The sequence below is a fragment of the Notolepis coatsorum genome (assembly GCF_963971535.1).
Source record: "Notolepis coatsorum genome assembly, chromosome: 10".
Classification (NCBI taxonomy): Eukaryota; Metazoa; Chordata; class Actinopteri; order Aulopiformes; family Paralepididae; genus Notolepis; species Notolepis coatsorum.
Window position 1 is genome coordinate 79,349,929 of NC_140174.1, and position 21,968 is coordinate 79,371,896.

At 41.7% G+C, this 21,968-nt stretch overlaps 1 protein-coding gene across 1 annotated transcript in view; it reads right to left on the reverse strand.

The window, feature by feature from the left end:
* gucy2g (guanylate cyclase 2g) overlaps nt 1-21,968 on the reverse strand; it is a gene marked incomplete at both ends in the record, with an annotated part of 130,867 nt that overhangs the window by 46,841 nt on the left and 62,058 nt on the right. The window contains 10 exons of the mRNA XM_084323068.1: nt 69-140; nt 877-981; nt 1,966-2,049; nt 2,307-2,447; nt 3,517-3,683; nt 9,940-10,043; nt 10,250-10,385; nt 10,534-10,678; nt 10,942-11,124; nt 12,161-12,270. Coding sequence (XP_084179194.1) covers nt 69-140; nt 877-981; nt 1,966-2,049; nt 2,307-2,447; nt 3,517-3,683; nt 9,940-10,043; nt 10,250-10,385; nt 10,534-10,678; nt 10,942-11,124; nt 12,161-12,270 — 1,247 coding nt within the window. The remainder of the gene's footprint in view (nt 1-68; nt 141-876; nt 982-1,965; nt 2,050-2,306; nt 2,448-3,516; nt 3,684-9,939; nt 10,044-10,249; nt 10,386-10,533; nt 10,679-10,941; nt 11,125-12,160; nt 12,271-21,968) is intronic.

The following is a 21,968-nucleotide window of genomic DNA, read 5'->3' on the forward strand; positions in this document are numbered from 1 at the left end:
ATGGTGAAATTAAATGAACAAAACTTTAAATAACCTGAAAATGCTACTGTATAAGTGAATGGACTCACGTTGACAATGTCATAAGCAAAGGACAGTTTAAACATCCAATCCAGCTCAATGTCTGTGTTCCTCAGAACATCCTGAAGTCAGAACAACAACAAAGAAGAAGAAGAATCAATATTATGGAGTAAGATGTTCAAGCTCAAACACATTAAGTGGTAGCCATTGTAGAAGTTGCCATCAGCCTTCATCTGCACACATCCTAATTTAGTACTACAGGATTTCCAACCAATGTGTCTTGGAAGATATGGTGTAACTGAAGAGCAGCTCAGGCATGTGAAAGCAGGACTTCTAGAATCGCTATATGGATGATATATTATATATACTGTGTATATATATAAAATATTGTTTTATTCAATGTGTTTGTTAGGTAGAGGGTGTCCCTGGCTCCAAAAAGCACAGATAATTGATTAATTAAAGCTAATTGATGAATGAATAAGCTAATCGATTGCGTTCTTTTTAGATTTTATCTTCATGAAATGATGGGTGGGGGTAGGGGGGTTTCTTATAATCAGGGTAATATTATATTCGGGCAATATGGTATATGGAATATATGATAAGACTGATAAGATGACAAATATCCATACAGTATATCTCCCAGCCCTACTATACTACGGTACAGATTTGTGCAGGATGATGAAGATCACATGGAGTGGAATGTGGGTGGGTCCACCAATTTATAGTCAGGGTAATGAATTATGCAGATAGTCTCAAATGTCATGATTATGTTGTCATTAGAGATATTTCCCCTATAAGCAACATCAGGCACCAGTGGCACGGCACACAGGTTGAAAACAATTGGTCTAACCTACTAACCTTAAGACTCCCTTTCTTGCAGTACTGCATGATCAAGCAGATGTTTGGTGGCTCGATGCATACTCCAAAGAACTGCACCAAGTTCTCATGTTTCATCTCTCTCATCTGTCTTAAGGAGTTCAGTGATTAGGCAGAGAACATAATTCCATTGGTAATGGCACACATACAATTTGCAATGACTCACCAACACGTCTTAAAGGGGAATGCTATTGAATTCAATGGATAATTCCGGTTATGTTCAACTATTTGGATGGCATCAATACTCTTCTAATAAAAATCTCACCAATAGGAGTTGTGTTTTTAAATACTTGAGTTGACTGAGCTCCCAGCTCTGATTCAATCCATCAGAGCAATCATGACACTTAACCCTAACACTATTGATATGTAGATCTGGAAATATACAGTATGAACATTTCAGTGTTTTTTGAACGTTATAGCAATTTTCAGTTACCTTAATGCAGCGGTTCTCAAACTACGGGTCGCGACCCAAAGTGGGGTCGTGGGTAGGTGATAGTGGCGCATTGGCAAGAAATGTTATTTTTTTATCTATTTTTCTTTTGGTTAAATATGCCTCGTTTTATAAATGTGTATTGATAACATAGTGCTGTAATTAAATGTTCTAATAAATATGCATGATCAAGTTCAACAACGTGTGCTTTTATTTTGATATTCCTTAATTCCACGTTGAAATTAGGCGATACATTAAGTGTGGGGTCGCCAAAAATAATTCTAAATAAAATGGGGTTGTGGTATAAAAAAGGTTTGAGAACCCCTGCTCTAATGAATTGTACTAGAGCTGGGAGAGCTCTGAAAACTCAGGTCCCATATGCATTACACTGTACTGCTCTGGTTTCGATGCTCGGAAATGTTGATTGGACTGTACTAGACCACTGGAACATGCTGATTGGACTGTACTACTAGACCACTGGAACAACAGATATTAAGCTTTGACTTGAAAGGTTTTCCCCTTTAATTGAAACCGGGAAACACATTTGTGTATGCAGGCTATATAATGCATTATTAGCAGACATTTAGGTCTAAATGGGTTAACACATGTTTTACATTTTAGAAGAACATGTGGAACTTTACCATATGGAACTCATTGATGATGGAGGGTTTCCGGATATCACTGATGACTTGATTTTCCACATATTTAACAGCCACTTGATTTCCCTGTCCCAAATGAATCACTACATTAACCACAGCAGATGGGTACTCTACATCCACACGTAAAGACCATACATTCCCTGGTATTCAATTAGGTAGCTGAGCTCTACTCAGAAATGTTATATATTATATGCAGGTTTTGTTAATGAACTCTGAGCAAATAAGTCAAATAGAAAAAGTGGTACAGTATCAGTGCATCACCAATGTTACTAATGTTACATGCCCACTTGTTGCAGACTTGTAGTGGTAATTGGAGAGCGTACCTGGTAGAGGCCTATGGTGGAGTAGATATGATCTTTGCCTGTTTTGTCCTTCATGCCATAGCTGTTACAGGATAGAACGGACTGGGAGCCGCCACTCACACTTTTACTGGCGGTGGTGCTCAGAGACAGAGCCTGCACTCCCTGGAGGTGTCACACACATGCATGCATTTACATTTACATTGTATAAGTAACATATTTATGTTTTGTCTTGGCAAAAGTCCAAAACCAATCACAGCGACCAGGAGTCGGCCCAACAATGATTGTGGTTGCGGGCAAGTGCATGGTCTCACCACTAGACCCACCCTGATACAAACACAGCAACAGTATGATGATGGTTTGTTTTAATGTTTTTTTTTGTATCCAATTTTTCTCCGCCTGATTTTTCTATTTTTCTCCCCATCCCAATTTTAGTTGTTATGCCAATTCCCCCCCTCCCCTACCTGGTTGTTGTGCGCATGTTCCTCCTACTGGTTGGTACAAGGGAACCCTGAAGTCTACCACACGCTTCCTCCGAGACATGTGGAGACAGCCAGCGGCTCTCTTTTCACCTGGCAGCGAGGACTCTCATTGGTGAAGCGTAACGCGTGGGAGGTCACGCTGCCTTCACCATTTCCTGCCTTTCGCTGAGCAGGCGCCCAGACCTGACCTGTAGGCGTCGCTGTCCACAACGCCAGATTACCACCCTCGACTTCCCTCCCGCTAACTCAGCCAAACGAGTTAGTATGAAGATCGGCCCAAGCCGCAGGCAATGCTGACTCCGGGAGTCGAGACCGCAGCCTCTTGCATTGGTGACGAGCACAATCTCCGCTACGCCATCCGACCGCCTTTGTTTGTTTTAATGTTTAACGGTTATGGTTAAGATAGAAAGTTATGATTATGGTTATGGTTATGGTTAATTTAAGGTAACAGTGTGGTTAAGGTTAGGGTTAGGGTGTGTCTTGGCATTCTTGAGGTAAAGGTACTTGCCTCCCGCACGCTGGGTTTGTTCCCCAGCAGGGCAACTCAAACATATTTTGAAAACGTTAAAAGATTAAAATGTTTGAATATGTATATTACTTCATCTACGTACACATTGTACATTTTTGTAAATACGTCAATATATGATTTATGGCTATATAACGGAATGTACAATATGTACCTTTTTCCTGTGGTCGATAAGCACTTTATTTACATATTTTATGTGAGATCAGGCTGATTGCTCATACTGTACTTTAAGATCTTTGACGATGGTGATGTCACTGAAGTTGATGAGCCACCAGCAGGAGTCGTCCAGGCGCGTCTGGAGCTTCAGTTTCTGCAGCATGAGGAACCCGATCCACAGCAAGGCCAGCAGGCCGATGATAGGGAACGCCACCAGCAGCATCAGCAGAGAGATGTCTGGGTCAAATAAAGACATTCAAGGGGGACAACACTGACAGGCCGATATCCACATTTCTGAGAGGAAACCTTTTTTCCCCTTTCTATAAAGTGTGTTGTGAAGAAAAATTCTAAATGTATCCATTTAAATTAATTAACTTAAAGGTGCTATAGATAACATTCAGCCACTAGATGTTACACTAGAGCACCAGCATGTCGTTATATCCAATCAGGTGCATTCCACATGGGGAAATGGGAGGGGATACATGTAAACAACATTGATTAATCATTCAACCTGCCTGACTCATCTCAGTCAGATACAGTCATCTCACAATACTTTGACCTGACTTTCACTGCCATGCTTCCCACTCACAAAGCAGGCAGCGCCTTGGATCTCATATTCTCCCGTGACTCCAGCATAAGTAACACCACGGTAACTCCCCTCAATGTATCAGACAACCTCTTTATATCCTTCTCACTAACTATTATGCTTTATAATGTAAATTACCCAGTATGGTTGTCAATATCCCAATGTACCCAACCCCCCCCCCCCCCCACACAACCCCACCGAACCTCCTCCAATGTACAGTTTCTACGTCAAATGTATATACTCCCTTTTCTTGACTCTTTTTGTATCACAAACAGTACTGTATTTGCAAATCTGGTATGTCATAAATGTATAGATGTAGCAGTACTGTCGGGGCGGCTAGGTGGTGTAGTGGGCAAGGCACTCGCCACCAGTGTGGAGACGCTAGGATTCGCGTGTTCGAATCCAGCTCTCCACATTGTTTTCAGTTTAGCTGGTCGTCCGCAGTAATACACATTGGCCGTATTACGGGGAGGGAAAACTGAAGGGTGGGGATCGAACGTTGTGAACAAGCGACTCCTACAAGTCGGTTGGTGCGCCTGCGCAGTAGAATCAGGAAGTGTCGGGGGCAGCGTGAGCCTCCCACGCGTTACTCCTCGACACTGAGAGATCGAGCTGCGCAGGTGAAAAGATGCGACTGCTGTTACCTCAAGTACCGGAGGGGACTTGTGCTATGTATGACTTAGTCCACATTGCAGCCGGCTTGTGGGAGGCAAGAAACAGCGTTCGTGACAGGGGAGGGTTGAATTGGATGATACGAAATTGGGATGGGAGAAAATATAGAAAAATGGGAGAAAAAGTGGATCAAAAAAAGATGTAGCAGTACTGTCTATCTGTATGTCATGTATGTCATATATGTCCTGATGAATTGAAAATGGGGGACCCTGATGTAAACAAGACGAAAGTCTTTCTCTGGTCTGCATCCCCTTAACAATTGTGTGTATTGAGCTGTACTGTATTGTACCCATTCTGCAATCTGTTAATAAAGTTTTCAATCAATCAATCAATAACCCCAAACCATCCACTCCAACCCAAACTCATTCCGATGCAACTTGCGCTCCACCCTCTCCTCCGACATCCTATCCACTCTACCTTTGAGTGAGACGTTCTCTGCTCTCCCCCCAGATACGGCAACCTCCACCCTCCTCTCAGCATTCTCAACCTCCTTCGACAAGCTCTGCCCCCTCGCCGGGAAGCCTGCCCGCCGTTCCCCACCCAGTCCATGGCTGTCGGATGCAGTGAGAGAAGAAAGACTGGTCCTGAGAGCGGCCGAGAGGAATTATAGAAAGACACGCCTCACTGGTCACATCACCACCTATCACAACAACCTCTTGTTAGCTTTCTCCAAAACCATTACTACTGCCAAAGCTTCTTTCTTTCACCATAAGATCGAGGCCTCGGTTAAGAACCTTTGCAAACTCCATGCCATCATGTCCTCCCTCCTCCCTCCGCCTCCACCCCTCCCCTCTTTCTGCCGAAGACTTTGCAATATACTTTGAGAAAAAAGTGGAGAACATCCACAGCTGCTTCTCCCAACCTCCACCCATTCCAAATGCTGAATCGAGAACCTCATCCTTTACCCTGTCATCTTTCTCTCCCATTACAGATGCAGAGGCCTTGACACTGGTAACGTTGAACCATCCCACTACATGCCAGATGGACCCTCTGCCCTCATAGCAGTCACAGACGCTCTTCACTTAAAAAGAGCGAAGGGCCTCTCATCAGTCCTGATCCTCCTGGACCTGTTGGCAGCCTTCAACACAGTCAACCATCAGATCTTCCTCTCATCCCTCGCAGGAATAGGAGTGGTATCAGGTATCATGAAGAAGGACCCTGCCGTCCCCTTCAGATGGGTGTGCCCCCCCCCCCTCCCCAATGACATCTCCGCTCGGATGACGACCAACCATCTCAAACTGAACCTATAAGCAAAACAAAATTGCGTCACGCTGACCAACCTTTCCATCACAGTAGAGAATGTACAACCAGAACCTGCAGATTCCTCCTGAGCAACGTCAGAAGGATCCGCCCCTTTGTGACAAAAGAAGCCACTAAACTCCTTGTCCAATCAACATTCATGTCTCGCCCACCGCCACCAAGCCACTTCAACTCATTCAGAATGCAGCCACCCGCCTGATCTCCAACCTACTGAAGGAAATCGATGATTTGCATTTGGTTTATAACCTATATAGATATTAGTTTTAAGAGGATAATATCAGTCGTGTATGTGTGTCTCCAGCCAAACTGTGCAGACAGGGGGACGTGATCAGCTGAGTGGAGTGAGAGGCTGAGAGGTGTTTTAATATCAACATAACCGTTGTCACAGGGAAGGCAGATAGAGAGACCGAAACAATGTCCAGGCACGCACTCCAGGTTTTTCCAAATATATTGGCAGCCTAATTTGGAAAAACTGTTTCCCTCTTTTTATGTATGATATCAGAGGTTACAACACCCAGTGTCAAGTCTAGTGAGGTGAGCACGTTCTACTACTTTTTTCACAGATAGAGAGACAGAGAAATCTGGGTCGTAGGTCAGGAGAAGTAGCGGTTGCTAGGGGCGGTCAGCCGTTGCTAAGGACTATAGTTTATAGCTGTGAGTTTTCTTGCAGTGTAAGTTAGAATAGGACGCAAGGCTGATACGAGCAGATGTGGACAGAGAGACAGAGCACTAACTAGAGGGTGGTGGCAGGGGCCTCCCCTCCCCCCTCCTATGCCACGAGGAGGCTAGCTTCAGCTAACAAAGAAGGGTTTTGGCTAACGATTCTCAACCACCATTGGACTAAAAGCAGAAGAGACGATAGAATAATTAATTTAGTTTTCCCGTCAAAGACTTTTCAAGGACAATACAGCACTGTTTTCCATCTCGTACAGAGGCTTTGTTTATGGAATAAACAATTTTTTTTTATCTACTTTTTCTCCCCATTTTCTATTTTTCTCCCATCCCAATTTCGTATTGTCCAATTCTACCCTCCCCTGTCTCGAACGTTGTTAGACCATGCCTCCCACTGGTCGGCTGCAATGTGGACCAAGCCTTGCATCACGTGTCCCTTCTGGTACACGAGGAGGCAGCCGTCGCATCTTTTCACCTGCACAGCGCGATCTCTCAGCGGCGAGGAGTAACGCGTGGGAGGCTCACGCTGCCCCCGGTGCTTCCTGATTCTGCTGTACAGGCGCACCAACCGACCTGTAGGAGTTGCTGTCCACAACGTCCGATCCCCACCCACCGGTTTTCCCACCCCCTAATACTGCCAATTGTATTAGTATGAACGACCAGCCAAGCCGGAAGCAACGCCGAGAGCTGGGCTCGAACCTAGCATCTCCTGCGTTAGTGGTGAGTGCCTTGCCCACTGCACCACTTAGCCGCTGGAAAAAAAAATTCCAAGAAAGGTATCACCTTGCCAGTGTCAAATTCTTATGATTACGGATCAGGAGCACTCATTCAAGGGTACTATGACTATGCGTGCACCTCATGGTACCAAAGCACCTCAAAGGCGCTTAAAACAAAATTACAAACATCACAAAACAAACTGGTCAGACTACTACTTGACCTGAACCCCAGAACCCACCTCACCCCTGCCCACTTTGACAACCTAGGATGGCTTAGAGTAGACGACAGAGTACAGCAACTTGCAATGGGCCTGGTCTACAAGATACACTATACGACCGGGGTGCCCATGTACATGTCAAAATACTTCCCAAAGGTCAGTGAATACCACAACCACTACACCAGAGGAAGCTCAACAAATCATGTTAAACCCAGATTCGGCTCAAACAAGGGACTAAACACGTTTCGCAATTATGCCACAACAATGTGGAATGCCCTACCCAAAGCTGTAAAGGAATGTGAATCCCTGCCCACATTCAAAACCGCTCTTAAAGAGCACCTACGGGAGGCTGCAATTCGAAACTGGCCACCGTAAATGCCCAAAACCCCCACCACCTCCTAATAGACAGTCTCCTCCCCACCGCATGTATTATATTCCCTCCCCGCCGTATGTATATTTCTCTCCCACCCACCCACCCCCCCTAATGTACAGTCCCCTCCCCATCATATGTATATACTCTGTCAGGATCTAGGGGTAACAGTACTGTATATTGGAATACCGTTTATGTCACAAATGTATCAGTACTAAATACCTATATGTCCCTATGCCATAAATGTCATGTATGTTGTGTATGTCATAAATGTCTATATGAATTGAAAATGGGGGACCCTGATGGAAACAAGACAAACGTCTTTCTCAGGTCTGCATCCCCTTAACAATTGTATGTATTGAGCCGTACTGTATTGTACCCATTCTGCAATCTGTTAAATAAAGTTTTCATTCATTCATCGCATATAAGGGGGATGACTTTCGATGTACGAGTATGAGAAGGTCGACTTCGGAGAGAGAGATAAACACAACGCAGAAACTACACGAACACAGACGAAGAGGTGATACTGGCTGATTATGGTCGAAATCTAACACTACCAAAGTCCAAAGTCAGCCCATGTTACCCCACTTCTTAGGGACCTGCACTGGCTCCCCATCACCGCTTCAAGGTCCTTGACCTGGCATATCACGCAGCAAAGGGAACAGCTCCCGCCTACCTCCGGTCAATGGTCTCTAACTACACACCCTCAAGACACCTCCGCTCTACATCTTCTGGCTGCCTCAGACCCACTCCTATCCGAGCTCCGGGAGCGTCATCAAAGAGGAGCCACCTATTCTCTGTCCTTTGCTCCACAATGGTGAAACGAACTTCCCACCACAGTTAGGACAGCCAATCTTTCGCCGTCGACTAAGGACACACTTCTTCAATTAATATCTGAATTAAATATTCTTTTACAAAAAAAAACACTAACCTTCTCACTGTCTTCTACTATCATGCACTCTTCCTAATATACTAATATGTCTCTATTACTATGCACTCAAAACTGCAGCACTCAAGCTTCAACATTGTTACTCAGCCGAAAGAGTTGTATCCTTCCTGCTGACTTGTCGTACAGAACTTGTACAGTAAGTCGCTTTGGATAAAAGCGTCAAATGACAAAATGTAAATGTAATCAATACTTTTTTGGGGGGAAAAGAAATACTCTTATTCTGCACTTTTCTAAAATCTCTGTGGATGTATTTATTTATTTATGTATTTATTATTATTATTATTATTATTATTATTATTATTATTATTATTATTATTATTATTATTATTATTATTATTATTATTATTATTATTATTATTATTATTATTTATTATTATTATTATTATTATTATTATTATTATTATTATTATTATTATTATTATTATTATTATTATTATTATTATTATTATTATTATTATTATTATTATTATTATTATTATTATTATTATTATTATTATTATTATTATTATTATCATCATCATCATCATCATCATCATCATCATCATCATCATTATCATCATCATCATCATCATCATCATCATCATCATTATTATTATTATTATTATTATTATTATTATTACTATATATACACAAATGTTATCTAAATGGTATTTCATGGGTTAGCAAAGTTATGCTTAGGCCTATATGTAATGAATACACAAAATGCATCGTCCAATAGAGGCCTTTCAAAGAATGTTTGGAATGCCTATTTCCCCTCCATGTTGGAAGAACAGTTTCATCAATAAATATTTTTTCTTTTATTTTTACTTACCTTTAAACAAGTCACAATGGAACAGTAATATCATGCTTCTACAATGTTTTCAATGCTCTACCACTACACAGAATGTAGTCATTCATTTCCAAAGTGGTTACCAATGGTTATAGTCAGCCATGTTGGAAGAGAAACAACTCTCTGGAAGAGAGGCCTCTATTACTATGCAACAAGAGAAATAATATACTGTCGTTTTTTCCACAAGAAATGTGTGTGTATGTGTAATACTTAAAACGTACCATTGATTTGCCATTCACAGAGTTCATTCTTGAAGCCACATTCTGGGTTATCAGAAGGAGGTCTCCCTTTAGGCCAGATCACTGATGCAAACTTCGAAGTCGGCCTAAAATGGTGCATTGCATTGTTACTTTAAGTTTCTCTTTTGTATTATTCCAATTTATAGTGAACATTTAACTAAACATTTTCAGAATTACAGAACTTGCAGATTATATAATGATGAGCATGACATCGTATGAATTGCTAGTTATAATTTAGGTGTTGTAAATAAAAACAAACTTATAAGCATTTCAATCAATGAGTGATTGTTACCGGATAGCTTTGCTGTGACTGTCAAAATGAAGGATGGGCACAAATTTTGTGGTATCTTCAGTATGTTGTAGGTCATAAATTGAGTAGTCCACGTTTCTCTCCCCGTCTTCATCAAAGTGGACTAACCCAGAGGCTCCTGCAATGACAAGCTATTAAGCCTCTCTACACAAAGTAATTCTGAAAATGGTGTTTTTCATTTTGATCAAACTAGCCAGGCAAGTGAAAAAACGATATTTATGTGAAAGAGTGCTTTGCATATCTATGAGTGTAAATGTACTGTGTACCATAAAATTGTATGTTGTGCCTGTATTTCAGTCGGAGTAGCAGCTGCCGTCCGTCATGCGGGTCTTTGCCATCTTTGAGAACGCCCTTCAGTCCCATAGCATAAAGAAGCACTGCGTCATGCAGGTAGGCAGCGTAAGGGCTAACCTGAAATGTAAAAATATAGATAAGGAATTTGAAAAGTATGTAAGCTACAGTAAGTATACATATTTGCTTTGAACAGCAAATTAAGTACCGGTACATAATGATTTCTACCACTGAATTTTATCAATTTACCAGGGTAAAAATACATGAGGCACATTGATGTTATATAAAGACAAACAAGTCAAACAAGCTAGAGCAGACTAATAAAATCAGACTTTCAAATGTTTCTACTATGTGTGACTCCTGGTCCCGCGGGAAGCGCCAACCTCTCTTTGAGACGTCAGGTTGCTTCTAAAAGGGGGATTCTTCAGCTTCTCATACACTTGCTCGTTGAAGTCATGGTAGTCGTAGCCCTCGTATGACTTCTGGCCAATCATGAAGGCCATGTCAAAAGCTCTGATGGCAGCCAGGTTCATCTTGTCATTGAAGGCGTATTTCCACAGGTTATCCTGCTCAAAGAAGAAAGTAAATTTTCTAAAGTTAATAAGCATAGTTTTTTTCTCCCAGAGGGATGGAACTAATAACGGTAAAGGATGTTGTTGTTGTTGTTTTTCCCTGAGGTTGATCAGTATTATGTAGCACCAATGTTAGAGATGGTGGCCCCTAGGAAGTGTAAGTTAATTTTTTAGATCAGATTGGAATGTACAGTCGTTATATAAATAAGGCATCATTCTCATTCTAAAATCATTCCCCCACAATGGATGGAACCTCTCAATTTGAATTTGCCAAAGTCAAAAATAAAGTGTACTTTTTATATATTCAGAAGGTATACTAACATTGTGTTGAATTGATGTATGATGTACTTAATTATATTGTTAATAATTGATAATTAATAATTATACTTTTTATGAATTTACAGAAAGTGACTAGAAAGAAAATTATGTGCTTTGAATGAAATGATTGTTGATGTGTCGCGCTTGACCCACCCATTGCAATGCCTATCTTGTGACGCTGTTTCCCCTATTGGGATTACCCTAACAAAGGAAACCTTCCCTTGGTTTGTGGACCCAAGATAAACTCTATCGGGACCCCTCCCCTGTTCCCGTTGGAGAAAACCTAATGATGAAATGTCTATCAAAACACTCCATAATAAGCTTCCTAAATTCTGGAGAGATGGCTTAACTGTCCATAAGGGACTTACTAGCATACTCCATGAAATTGTAATACATTTCACCATATAGGCCATATAGGTCCATAACATACAGTTCATAACATACACACATTCCTACCAGACAACAGTGTTTAGAACAGGAATATCCTACCAGACACATGTGTTTAGAACAGGAATGTCCTACCAGACACCAGCGTTTAGAACAGGAATGTCCTACCAGACACAAATGTTTAGAACAGGAATGTCCTACCAGACACCAGTGTTTAGAACAGGAATGTCCTACCAGAGACCAGTGTTGAGAACAGGAATGTCCTATATGAAAATGTTATAGAGTATTAAACGTGGCTGGTCTTACTCACCACTCTGCCACTGACCTCAAAATGCTGCACCAGGAAGAACACATACTCTCCGTTCATCAGTCCTTGTCTCTCAGCCTCCACTAACAGAGCCACGGAGTCCTCCGCATTGGTCAGCACCACAACCACTAGAAGGAGACAGAGAGAAATTAATAATACAATTATTTATTATTCATACTTACTATGTACCACTGCTGCTAAAAGTTTTGCACTAAGTTCTCGTTTACCTCTATATTTACATTCACTCATGCATTCACTTTGTTTAGCATACTGTCTACATTGTATATACTGTAGTCCTGTATACTGTCCATATGTTACTTTATGTTTATAGTGTAATATATGTTACTTTATGTTTATATTAGATCTTGTTTTTTATATACACCGTGGGACAGGGACGTGCACAGGACATTAGAGGGGCAGGTGCTCAGAGGCTGAAAAGGGCACTACACTTGTGTGTATATATTAACAGAGCGAGCGTAGCGCGCGTGCACGATTATCTAAGGGCCCTTTTCGGGCGGGGGGCCCTTTTTTTATGCTTGTTGGGGGGTTTTGGTGATCAAATATTGAATATTGAACTATAATATCAGTGCAGGAGCTCACTTATCCTTGAAAGACACTTTTATCACTGACTTAAAAGGCCCATACATCTCCATAAATGTTCAGGGGGGAGGGAATAAGTGCTTACCCTATAGACCCCAAGAAGTGCTGTAAATTCTGTATTGTTTAATATAAATGCATTTTTTATTCCAATCCCGATTTGTATTTGAGATTCCCAAATCCCATCGGACTTGACTTCTTCGTGTCCCTCAATGAGTGTAATACCAGCATTCAACTGTATGCGCCACAGCGGTTTCTATCATCATCATCATCATCACCACCCACGCTATGCATAAAATATATAGGTCCGTGGAGAGGCACGCTGTTGAGGCCATGCAAACTGCAATGGAATATGGGACATCTCATTCTCTTTACCTAATATTTTGATTCTATCCTGACATTTTTCAGTTGGAAGGGCAGTCTATATGCGTAACGAAAAAAATAAAAATATCTTCAAAAAGGGCACTTTTTTGATGAGGCTCAAAAAGGCAGGTGCTCAAGCACCCCTTGGCCTCTATGTGTGCACGTGCCTGCAGTGTCCAATAAACGTCTCCGGAGTCGCTTTCTGACAGGTACGCACTCGAGCCATGGTTTAAAAACCATACCATCGCACCCACATTCAATTATACTTCTACAGCTGTGACTGGTCGCTGAAATCATCACAACTATTACCCTGTTAAGCTGTAGCCCTATTTTCAGAAAATTCGTCTAAAAGTACATGCCCAAGTAAATGGAAGATTACTCCACTTCTACAAGGTCTATTTGCATGTTCTTGGTATCTATGAACATCTATGGACCTCAGGGAATGTATTCCCAGTCTCAGGAATATTGTGTCTCTTACTATGCTTGAGTAAATCGTAATGAAACAAAGGAGACTATAAATTCAAAATTTTCTTTGGATCTTTGACAGTGAATAACACCATGTTAAAACTGCGGGTGTAGAGATTTGACTCACTGAGCTCATTCAGCACCTTCTTGAGACCAAGTGTACAAAATATCTAAGCAAATGAATAAAGGGAAGATGATTAAACAGAAGGATTTGTAGATACAGTACTGAATTATAATCCATTTGAATTATACATTCAAAATTTTATTATGAACTATAAAATAATGACATTATTATGGCCAAGTCATACATCTATGGATAGGGAAAAAGCTCCTCTTTCCAATGGCAGTGTTACATCTGGATTTAGTCATGTCCTCGTGTTTTTCCGATAAAAGAGCGATATAATTCACATTATTCAGAGAAATTCTTATTTTAGAAAAAAAACATTTATCATCGGTAAACAAACATAGTGCTGAAAATATACACTTTGACTGCTGTTTGGGTAGGGTTAGGGTCTTTACTCCTTTTACCCCCAATTGGGGGACCTTACAGTTTAACCCTTTCACTGCCACACTAGAGAAGGTTAACCCTTTACTATCACTAACCGTCGGTAGTGTGATAGTAAAGGGTTAACCTTCTGTAGTGTGGCAGTGAAAGGGTTAACCTGCTGTCGTGTGACAATGAAAGGGTTAACCGTCTGTGTATTGTCGCAGTGAAAGGGTTAACCTTTTGGTAGTGCTGCAGTAAAAGGGTTAATTAATAGAAGTGTTAATATTTAACTTTTAAAGCGAGTAAAAGAAATCTCCAGGTTTGGATTCTCTCCTTTCCCGGAGACAGAGGCTGATTATGGAGTTTCTGAGCCAAACCCAGAGGGTTGGAAACCCTAACAAAAAAGTTATTTCAGCACAGTTTCAGCACCTCTTCAACCTCTCCCTGAGGCTGGAGAAGGTGCCCCAGCTCTGGAAGATCTCCTGCATTGTCCCTGTGCCCAAGAAGGCCAGTCCCCCTGATGTCACACATCATGATCTTTGAGAGGCTGGTCCTGCAACACCTCAAGCCCATAACAGGCAAAATCGGGGTGGAGGACGCCATCATCTACATGCTCCATAAAAGCTACACGCACCTGGAGAGGCCGTGCAGTACAGTGAGAATCATGATCTTTGACATCTCCAGTGCCTTTAACACCATCCAGCTTTTGTGGCTAACCGAGAAGCTCACAGTAATGCGGCCTGAGCATGGCCTGGTGGCTTGGATCACTGACTTCCTCACCAACAGACCACAATACGTCAGACTGCAGGGCAGGTCGATCAGATGTGCCGAGGGGAGGAGGTGGAGCTGGTGGAGACCTACAAGTTCCTTGCAATACACTTGAAAAACAAACTAGACTGATTGGACAACACAGAGGCCCTCTACAGGAAGGGACAGAGCAGGTTGTTCTTCCTGATCAGACCCAGGTCCTTCAATGTGTGCAAAAGACTGCTGCAGTCGTGTTACCAGTGGCGTCGTGTGGGTAAAATAACAGGGGAAGCCAAAAAAAAATTATTAAAAAAGAATTATTAAATATGTTTATTAATATTTTTATTTTATTTATTTTTTTAAGTCAAGCAGTCACCATGTACACTACAGTATGGCTCGGCGGCCAGTCAAACTTTCTTTTTATTTATTTAACAGATTGCAGAATGGGTACAATTAGAGCTGCCGTGATAACCGCATTACCGCGGTATCGCTGTTGCATCACGCTCACCGCAGAGTTAGGCTGAATACCGCGTCACCGCTGTTTTTTATCATAATAATAAAGTTGGCTTGCGGCTTGCGGCTCTGCAGATATACCCTACTCGGTTCCAAGCGACCCTATTGGGTAGAAGTGGTACCAGAAAAGTCATGTGAAACATTGCAGACCACTGACTGGTCAGAAGAGAGACGCGTCACACTTTGTAGCCTCAGTCTGAACAAAAACAGAACGCCGGCGCCGCCATCTTTACTGCCTCGCTAAGGATGCATTTCGTTCAGGATTTGTTTGCGACAGAACCAAGCAATTCATTCACTCACTCGCTCGCTTACTCATTCATTGATTCACTGGTTTATTTCAATGGAGATCTGCAGTGCTAGTCAGTTGCCAGGGATGCAGCAGTAACTCATCCATGAACCCTGGGAAGGTGTAGCGCAGATAAGATGCCTTTAAACATTCAACTGTGTGGAGGCTACTGATGTGGCTCGCATGGCCACACAGACACATCCCTTCTTCTTCTTCTTCTTCTTCTTCTTCTTCTTCTTCTTCTTCTTCTTCTTCTTCTTCTTCTTCTTCTTCTTCTTCTTCTTCTTCTTCTTCTTCTTCTTCTTCTTCTTCTCCTCCTCCTCCTTCTTCTTCTTCTTCTTCTTCTTCTTCTTCTTCTTCTTCTTCTTCTTCTTCTTCTTCTTCTTCTTCTTCTTCTTCTTCTTCTTCTTCTTCTTCTTCTTCTTCTTCTTCTTTTTCTTCTACATTGAGTTTTCCTTTGATAATGGCCATCAATAATATAATGTTTCATGTCATCCATCCTTGATGATCAGTCAATGATAATATAAATATAGTTTCATATATTTCCTTAAATATAAAAAGAAATCTGCTGATTTGAGGGATATCTAGAATTAAACCAGCATTGGTTTTAGAAGTAATTTCCATGTGTGTGTGGGCTTGATTGCACCTGATTCAGTGCAGCTGTGCATATGGTAGCTGAGTCTATTTAAGTTTGAATCTTGCAGGGTTAGCGGCTTATTATATGGGGAAAGTTTAGAGAGAGTAGAGTGCTTTAAATACCTAGGGATTTGGTTCGATAAAATAATTACTTGGGCAACCCATATTGGGAAAGTTGTTGCTAAATGTAAAAGAATATTGAATATTGTAAGATGCCTGAGGGGTAGGGAGTGGGGTGCAGGTAGGAATTATTTGAAAACTGTGTATATAGGATTAATTAGGTCTGCTATAGACTATGGCTGCATCGTATATCAGTCTGCATCAAAAACATTATTAAAGAAACTAGATACAATTCAGTATCGGGCATTAAGACTGTGCTGTGGCGTGATCAGAACAACCCCAGTATCTGCATTGCAAGTGGAAGTAAATGAAGCACCTTTGGAGTTCAGAAGAAATCAAATAGCGTTAACATATTGGGTAAACCTAAAGGGCCATAACGAGAATCACCCCACTCAAAAGGTATTACTAGCATGTCAAGAAAAATAAAAGAAAGAGTTCAAGAGTTTTGGGTGGACAATAGGGAATGCAAGTAGTGAGATAGGGATAGGGGAGATGGTGATAAGCCCGACGGTACCATTGTCTGCTGTTCCACCATGGTTGTTTGAGGAGGTGGAGGTGGATTTACATTTATTGGAAAGAAGGAGGGAGAGAGGTGAGGAAGTGTTGGATAAATATGAAGTCAATAGTTATATAGAAAGGAAGTATGGAGAACATCTTAAAGTGTACACAGACGCCTCAAAGACAACCAGTAACAGGGTGGGGGTTGCATTTATAAGCCCAGAAATAAATATTATGGTAAAGGAGAGGGTGAGTAATAAATTGTCTGTGTACACGGGTGAGTTGATGGCTATTTTGTTAGCTATCAATTGGGTGGAAACAATCAAGTCAAACAAGGTGTTAATAGCGTCAGATTCAAGTAACTCAGAACATTGTACATATGTCTATACCGAACACTGTGACCTCATTGTCTTCTTCTAAATTACATGCTATACTATGTTATTTGATACTATCTTGTCTAGCACAGTCTCTGGAGCGTAACAGTAAGAAGCATTTTGTATGAAAGTATTCTGTACTTCTGTATGACAACTATTAAAGCAACTTGAAGTAGTGCATTAATTAGTATAAAACATACACAGTCAGAAACAAGACAGGATATTATTTTGGAAATAGCACAGGCGATTTTTAGGGTGAGGAGAATAGGATCAGATGTGAGATTAATTTGGGTGCCAGCACGCGTGTAGCTTTATGCCAAGCAAGCAGTGCAAAAATTTACCGTAGTGGCATGCAGTAATGCGCCTTTCATTTTCCGCCGCCCAGCGCCCAGGTCGCGCGGAAATAGGCTGTCTATTGCCATTCTCTTTGACAAACTCTAACCTTAACCAGCTCCTTAACAACGCCTAAACTTAACCGTTCTAACCTTAACCAACTCCGAAACCATGCCTAACCTTAACCATAGAAATTATATTGCCATTCTCTTTGACAAACTCTAACCTTAACCAGCTCCTTAACAGCGCCTAAACTTAACCGTTCTAACCTTAACCAACTCCGAAACAATGCCTAACCTTAACCTTAACCTTAACCATGCCTAACCTTAACCGGCGAAATAACCTTAACCGGCGAAATAATACACGTTAAAAAAAAATCACGTTAAAAAATATTTTTGATGGGATTCGAACTCGCCAGCAAACAAGCCATAGGATCCACAGCCATGTGTCCTTGCCAATTGAGCTATTGGTAGATACTGAATAAGGGGCGGTGACTTATATATATTGAGCTCCGCTCAAGGCGGGATCTCATGCGCATGCACGGGCACCTCGCGCGAGCACGCCGGCGCACGCACGCACCTGAGCGAGCACGCCGCCGCCGGTGCACGCACGGTAGCATTTGTCTGAAAAGAAGGGCGCACGCCGGCGCACGCACGCACCTGAGCGAGCACGCCGCCGCCGGTGCACGCACGGTAGCATTTGTCTGAAAAGAAGGGCGCTTTACCGCACTAGCGTGCGGTGACGAATGCGGAAGCATTTTTGCACTGCTTGCTTGGCATTAACGTACAGGCTGCCAGCACATATAGGGGTGGAGGGGAACGAACTGGCGGATAAGTTCGCAAAGGAAGCAGCTAATAAAATAGAAATAAATCTGGATGTGAGTTACAGCAAGGCAGAAGTTAAGAGCATAATTAAATGTGAAATGAAAAAGAAGTGGCAGGAGGAGTGGGATAAAGGAAATAAAGGTAGGCATTTTTATAATGTCCAGAGGGCAGTAGGGAAAATGAGAGATGTGGGCAGAGGTACGAGGGAAGAAGTTATTGTCTCAAGAATGAGATTTGGACACACTGGGCTAAATAGTACACTTAGGATAATGGGCAAACATGAGACTCGTAGGTGTGAGTATTGTAGTAGGCAGGAAACAGTGGAGCATGTGTTAGTGGAGTGTAGCAAATACAAACAAGAGAGACAGATCCCCAAAGAAAGGTTGGAGAGACAGACAGACAATAACCTCCTCCTCAACTCATCAAAAACCCAAGAACTCATCATCGACTTCAGACGCCAGCCAAACCCCAAAACCCCCATATCCATCTCCGGCAAACCCATAATCACCACAGACTCCTTCAAATTTCTCGGCACCCACATAAGCAATAACCTCAAATGGAAAACCAACACAGACCACATCCACAAAAAAGCCAATCAAAGACTCTTCTTCCTCCGCCAGCTCAAAAAATACAGAGTCAGAAAACATCTCCTGCTCCGCTTCTACCAGGCTATCATTCAAAGCATCCTTACCTTCTCCTTCTTCCAGCTGCTGCCCTCCGGGAGGCGCTACAGATCCCTGACCACCAAAACATCCCGCTTTAAAAACAGCTTCTTCCCCACTGCCATATCAATTTCCTCTTTCTAATATAAGCTGGGAACTTCTCCGGGTATAAGTGTAGTATACATAACTTAGGATCGGTCGGGATTTCTATCTCTGTCATCTCCGATATGAGTTCCAATATCTCCTTCCAATATTCCTGTATCTTCTCACATTCCCACATACAGTGGTACAGGGTCCCCACCTCTACCCCACACCTAGTACATTCATCCGGGATCATGGGATAAAACTTGTGTAATTTCTCTGGTGTCATATATACTCTATGTATCCACTTATATTGTAGTAGTTTACATCTGGTGTTAATTGAAAGTGTCTGTGACATCTCACATGCTTGTTCCCAGTCCTCTTCTGCTATTTCTACCCCCATGTCCCTCTCCCATGCCCGCAAACTGCTCAAAGAGCTCTCTTCCGATCCTGATAACAACACATCATAAAACTTGGATAATTGTCCTCTTCCCACCATATTGTTCCTCGTAAGCCTTTCTATTATGGATGTGGGTGGTTCCTCTGTGCCCCCGTTCTTTGAGACTACGTAGCTCCTGATTTGAAAGTATTTAAATCTATGTGATCTTGGGATTTCAAATGTGCTTACTATCTGTTCGAAGGTCATCAATTCTCCCTCTAAGTATACGTTTTTAATCTTACCCAAACCTCTTTCTGCCCAATTTTTTAATCCCCCATCATTCCTTCCCGGTTTAAATTCTTCATTCCCCCAGATTGGTGTATACCCCGATAACTTATCTCTTCTACCTAAGTGTAAGTGCGCCTTGTGCCAGATCCTTACTGTATTCTGGAGGAACGGGTTCTTTGTATTTTTTATCAACAAGTTACTCTGTCGTGAATATATATATGCGTCTAGTGCTATCTTTGTCTCTTCTTTTTCTATCTCCATCCAAGCCGGTATATCTGCATGTTGAAAGTAGAACATTGCTGTCCTAAGCCCTCCTCTGTTATACGGGAGGTAAAGGAGTGTCAGTCTCAACCTGGGTTTTTTATTGTTCCATATGAAACGTGTGAACATCGTTTTCAATCTCCGAAAGAAAGTTTCCGGTAAGGGCATTGGGATTGACTGGAATAGGTAAAGGAATTTAGGCAATATAGTAATTTTAATAATATTCACTCTGCCTATCATTGATATTGGTAATTTGCTCCATCTTTCAAGGCTATTTTCTTCATCTGTCATTATTGGATCGTAATTACTTTGTACTAAGTCTTTAATCTCCGGGGTTATCTTTATCCCCAAGTGCGTAAACCCCTTGGGGGAGCTTGCAAACTGCGTGTGCACCGGTGCTTTTTCCCTTTCTCTTTTATTAAGTAACATAAGTGCGCTTTTATTTTGATTCGTTTTATATCCTGAAAAGACTCCAAATGTCTCTAGTATTTCGTTCGCATTTCTAATTGAGGTATCCAATTTTGTTAAGTATAGTATTATATCGTCCGCGAAAAGCGATAGGCGATGCTCCATTCCCCCTATTCTCATCCCTGTGATTCCCGGGTCCTGCCTAATCGTCATCGCTAATGGTTCGATTGCGAACAAAAATAACAACGGAGAAATCGGACATCCCTGTCTGGTAGATCTCTGTAGTTTAAACAGTGTCGATATTTGGTTGTTTGTAGTTATTTCGACCATTAGGTCTGTGTATAGAATCCTGATCCATTTTATATATCCTTCCCCAAACCCGAACCTTTTAAGTGTTTCAAACAGATATCCCCACTCAATCCTGTCAAATGCCTTTTCGGCGTCTAATGACAGAACTGCGTGGTCTTTTTTGTTTTTCTTAGTGTGAAGAACATTTAGTAATCTCCTAATGTTATGAAATCCCTGTCTTCCCAATACAAATCCGTTCTGGTCATTTTTTATCAGATGTGGAATCGACTTTTCTATGCGTCTAGCTAGCGCCTTACATAAAATCTTCGTATCACAGGACATGAGGGACACAGGACGATATGAAGTTGTGTGGTGGCTTTCCCGGTTTCTTAAGTACCGAAATCATCGCCGATCTTAAGGATGGAGGCAAAGTCCCCTCCTCATATGCTTCATTGAACATTTCCAGTAGGTGGGGTAGCAGTTTCCCTGCGAATCTCTTGTATATTTCTGTTGGTATCCCATCTGGGCCCGCCACCTTCCCGCTATTCATAACCGTAAGCGCCTCGTTTAATTCTTCTATTGTTAGCTCTTGGTCAAACTGTTTCTGTTCCTCCTCCGTTATTTTGGGGAATTCTAACTTGTCCAGGAATTCATTTAGTTGTTCTGTGTCCTTTGGGTATTCTGATTTATATAATTGTTCATAACATTCTTTAAAGGCGTTATTTATTTCTATTGGGTCATTTTTTTCCACCCCATTCCCTAATTTGATCGTATTTATCATCCTTTCCGTTTGTGCCTTTCTAATTCTCCATGCCAGTATCTTGCCTGCTTTTTCCCCTTGGTCGTAGTATGATTGTTTTAGCCACTGTAAGTCCGATGTTATCTTTGTAGTGGATAGATGCTTGTACTGGGCCTTTAATACCTGTAGTTCTCTCTGTTTTGCTAGGTCTTCTCCCCTATATAGCTGTTCTTCCACTTCTTTTACCCGTCTTTCTATGTCCTCCATTTGCTTATAGTGTTCCTTAGATTTATGTTTAGTATAGCTTATCATCTCTCCCCTTATATACGCCTTAAATGCCTCCCATCTCATTGTTGCACTTGTCTGGTCTGTATTTATGGAGAAGTATATGTCTATTTTTTCATCTATAAAAGTCATAAATTTCGTGTTGTTGAGCCACTTGGTTTGGAGTCTGAATCTAGGGGGTGCCTTCGCTAT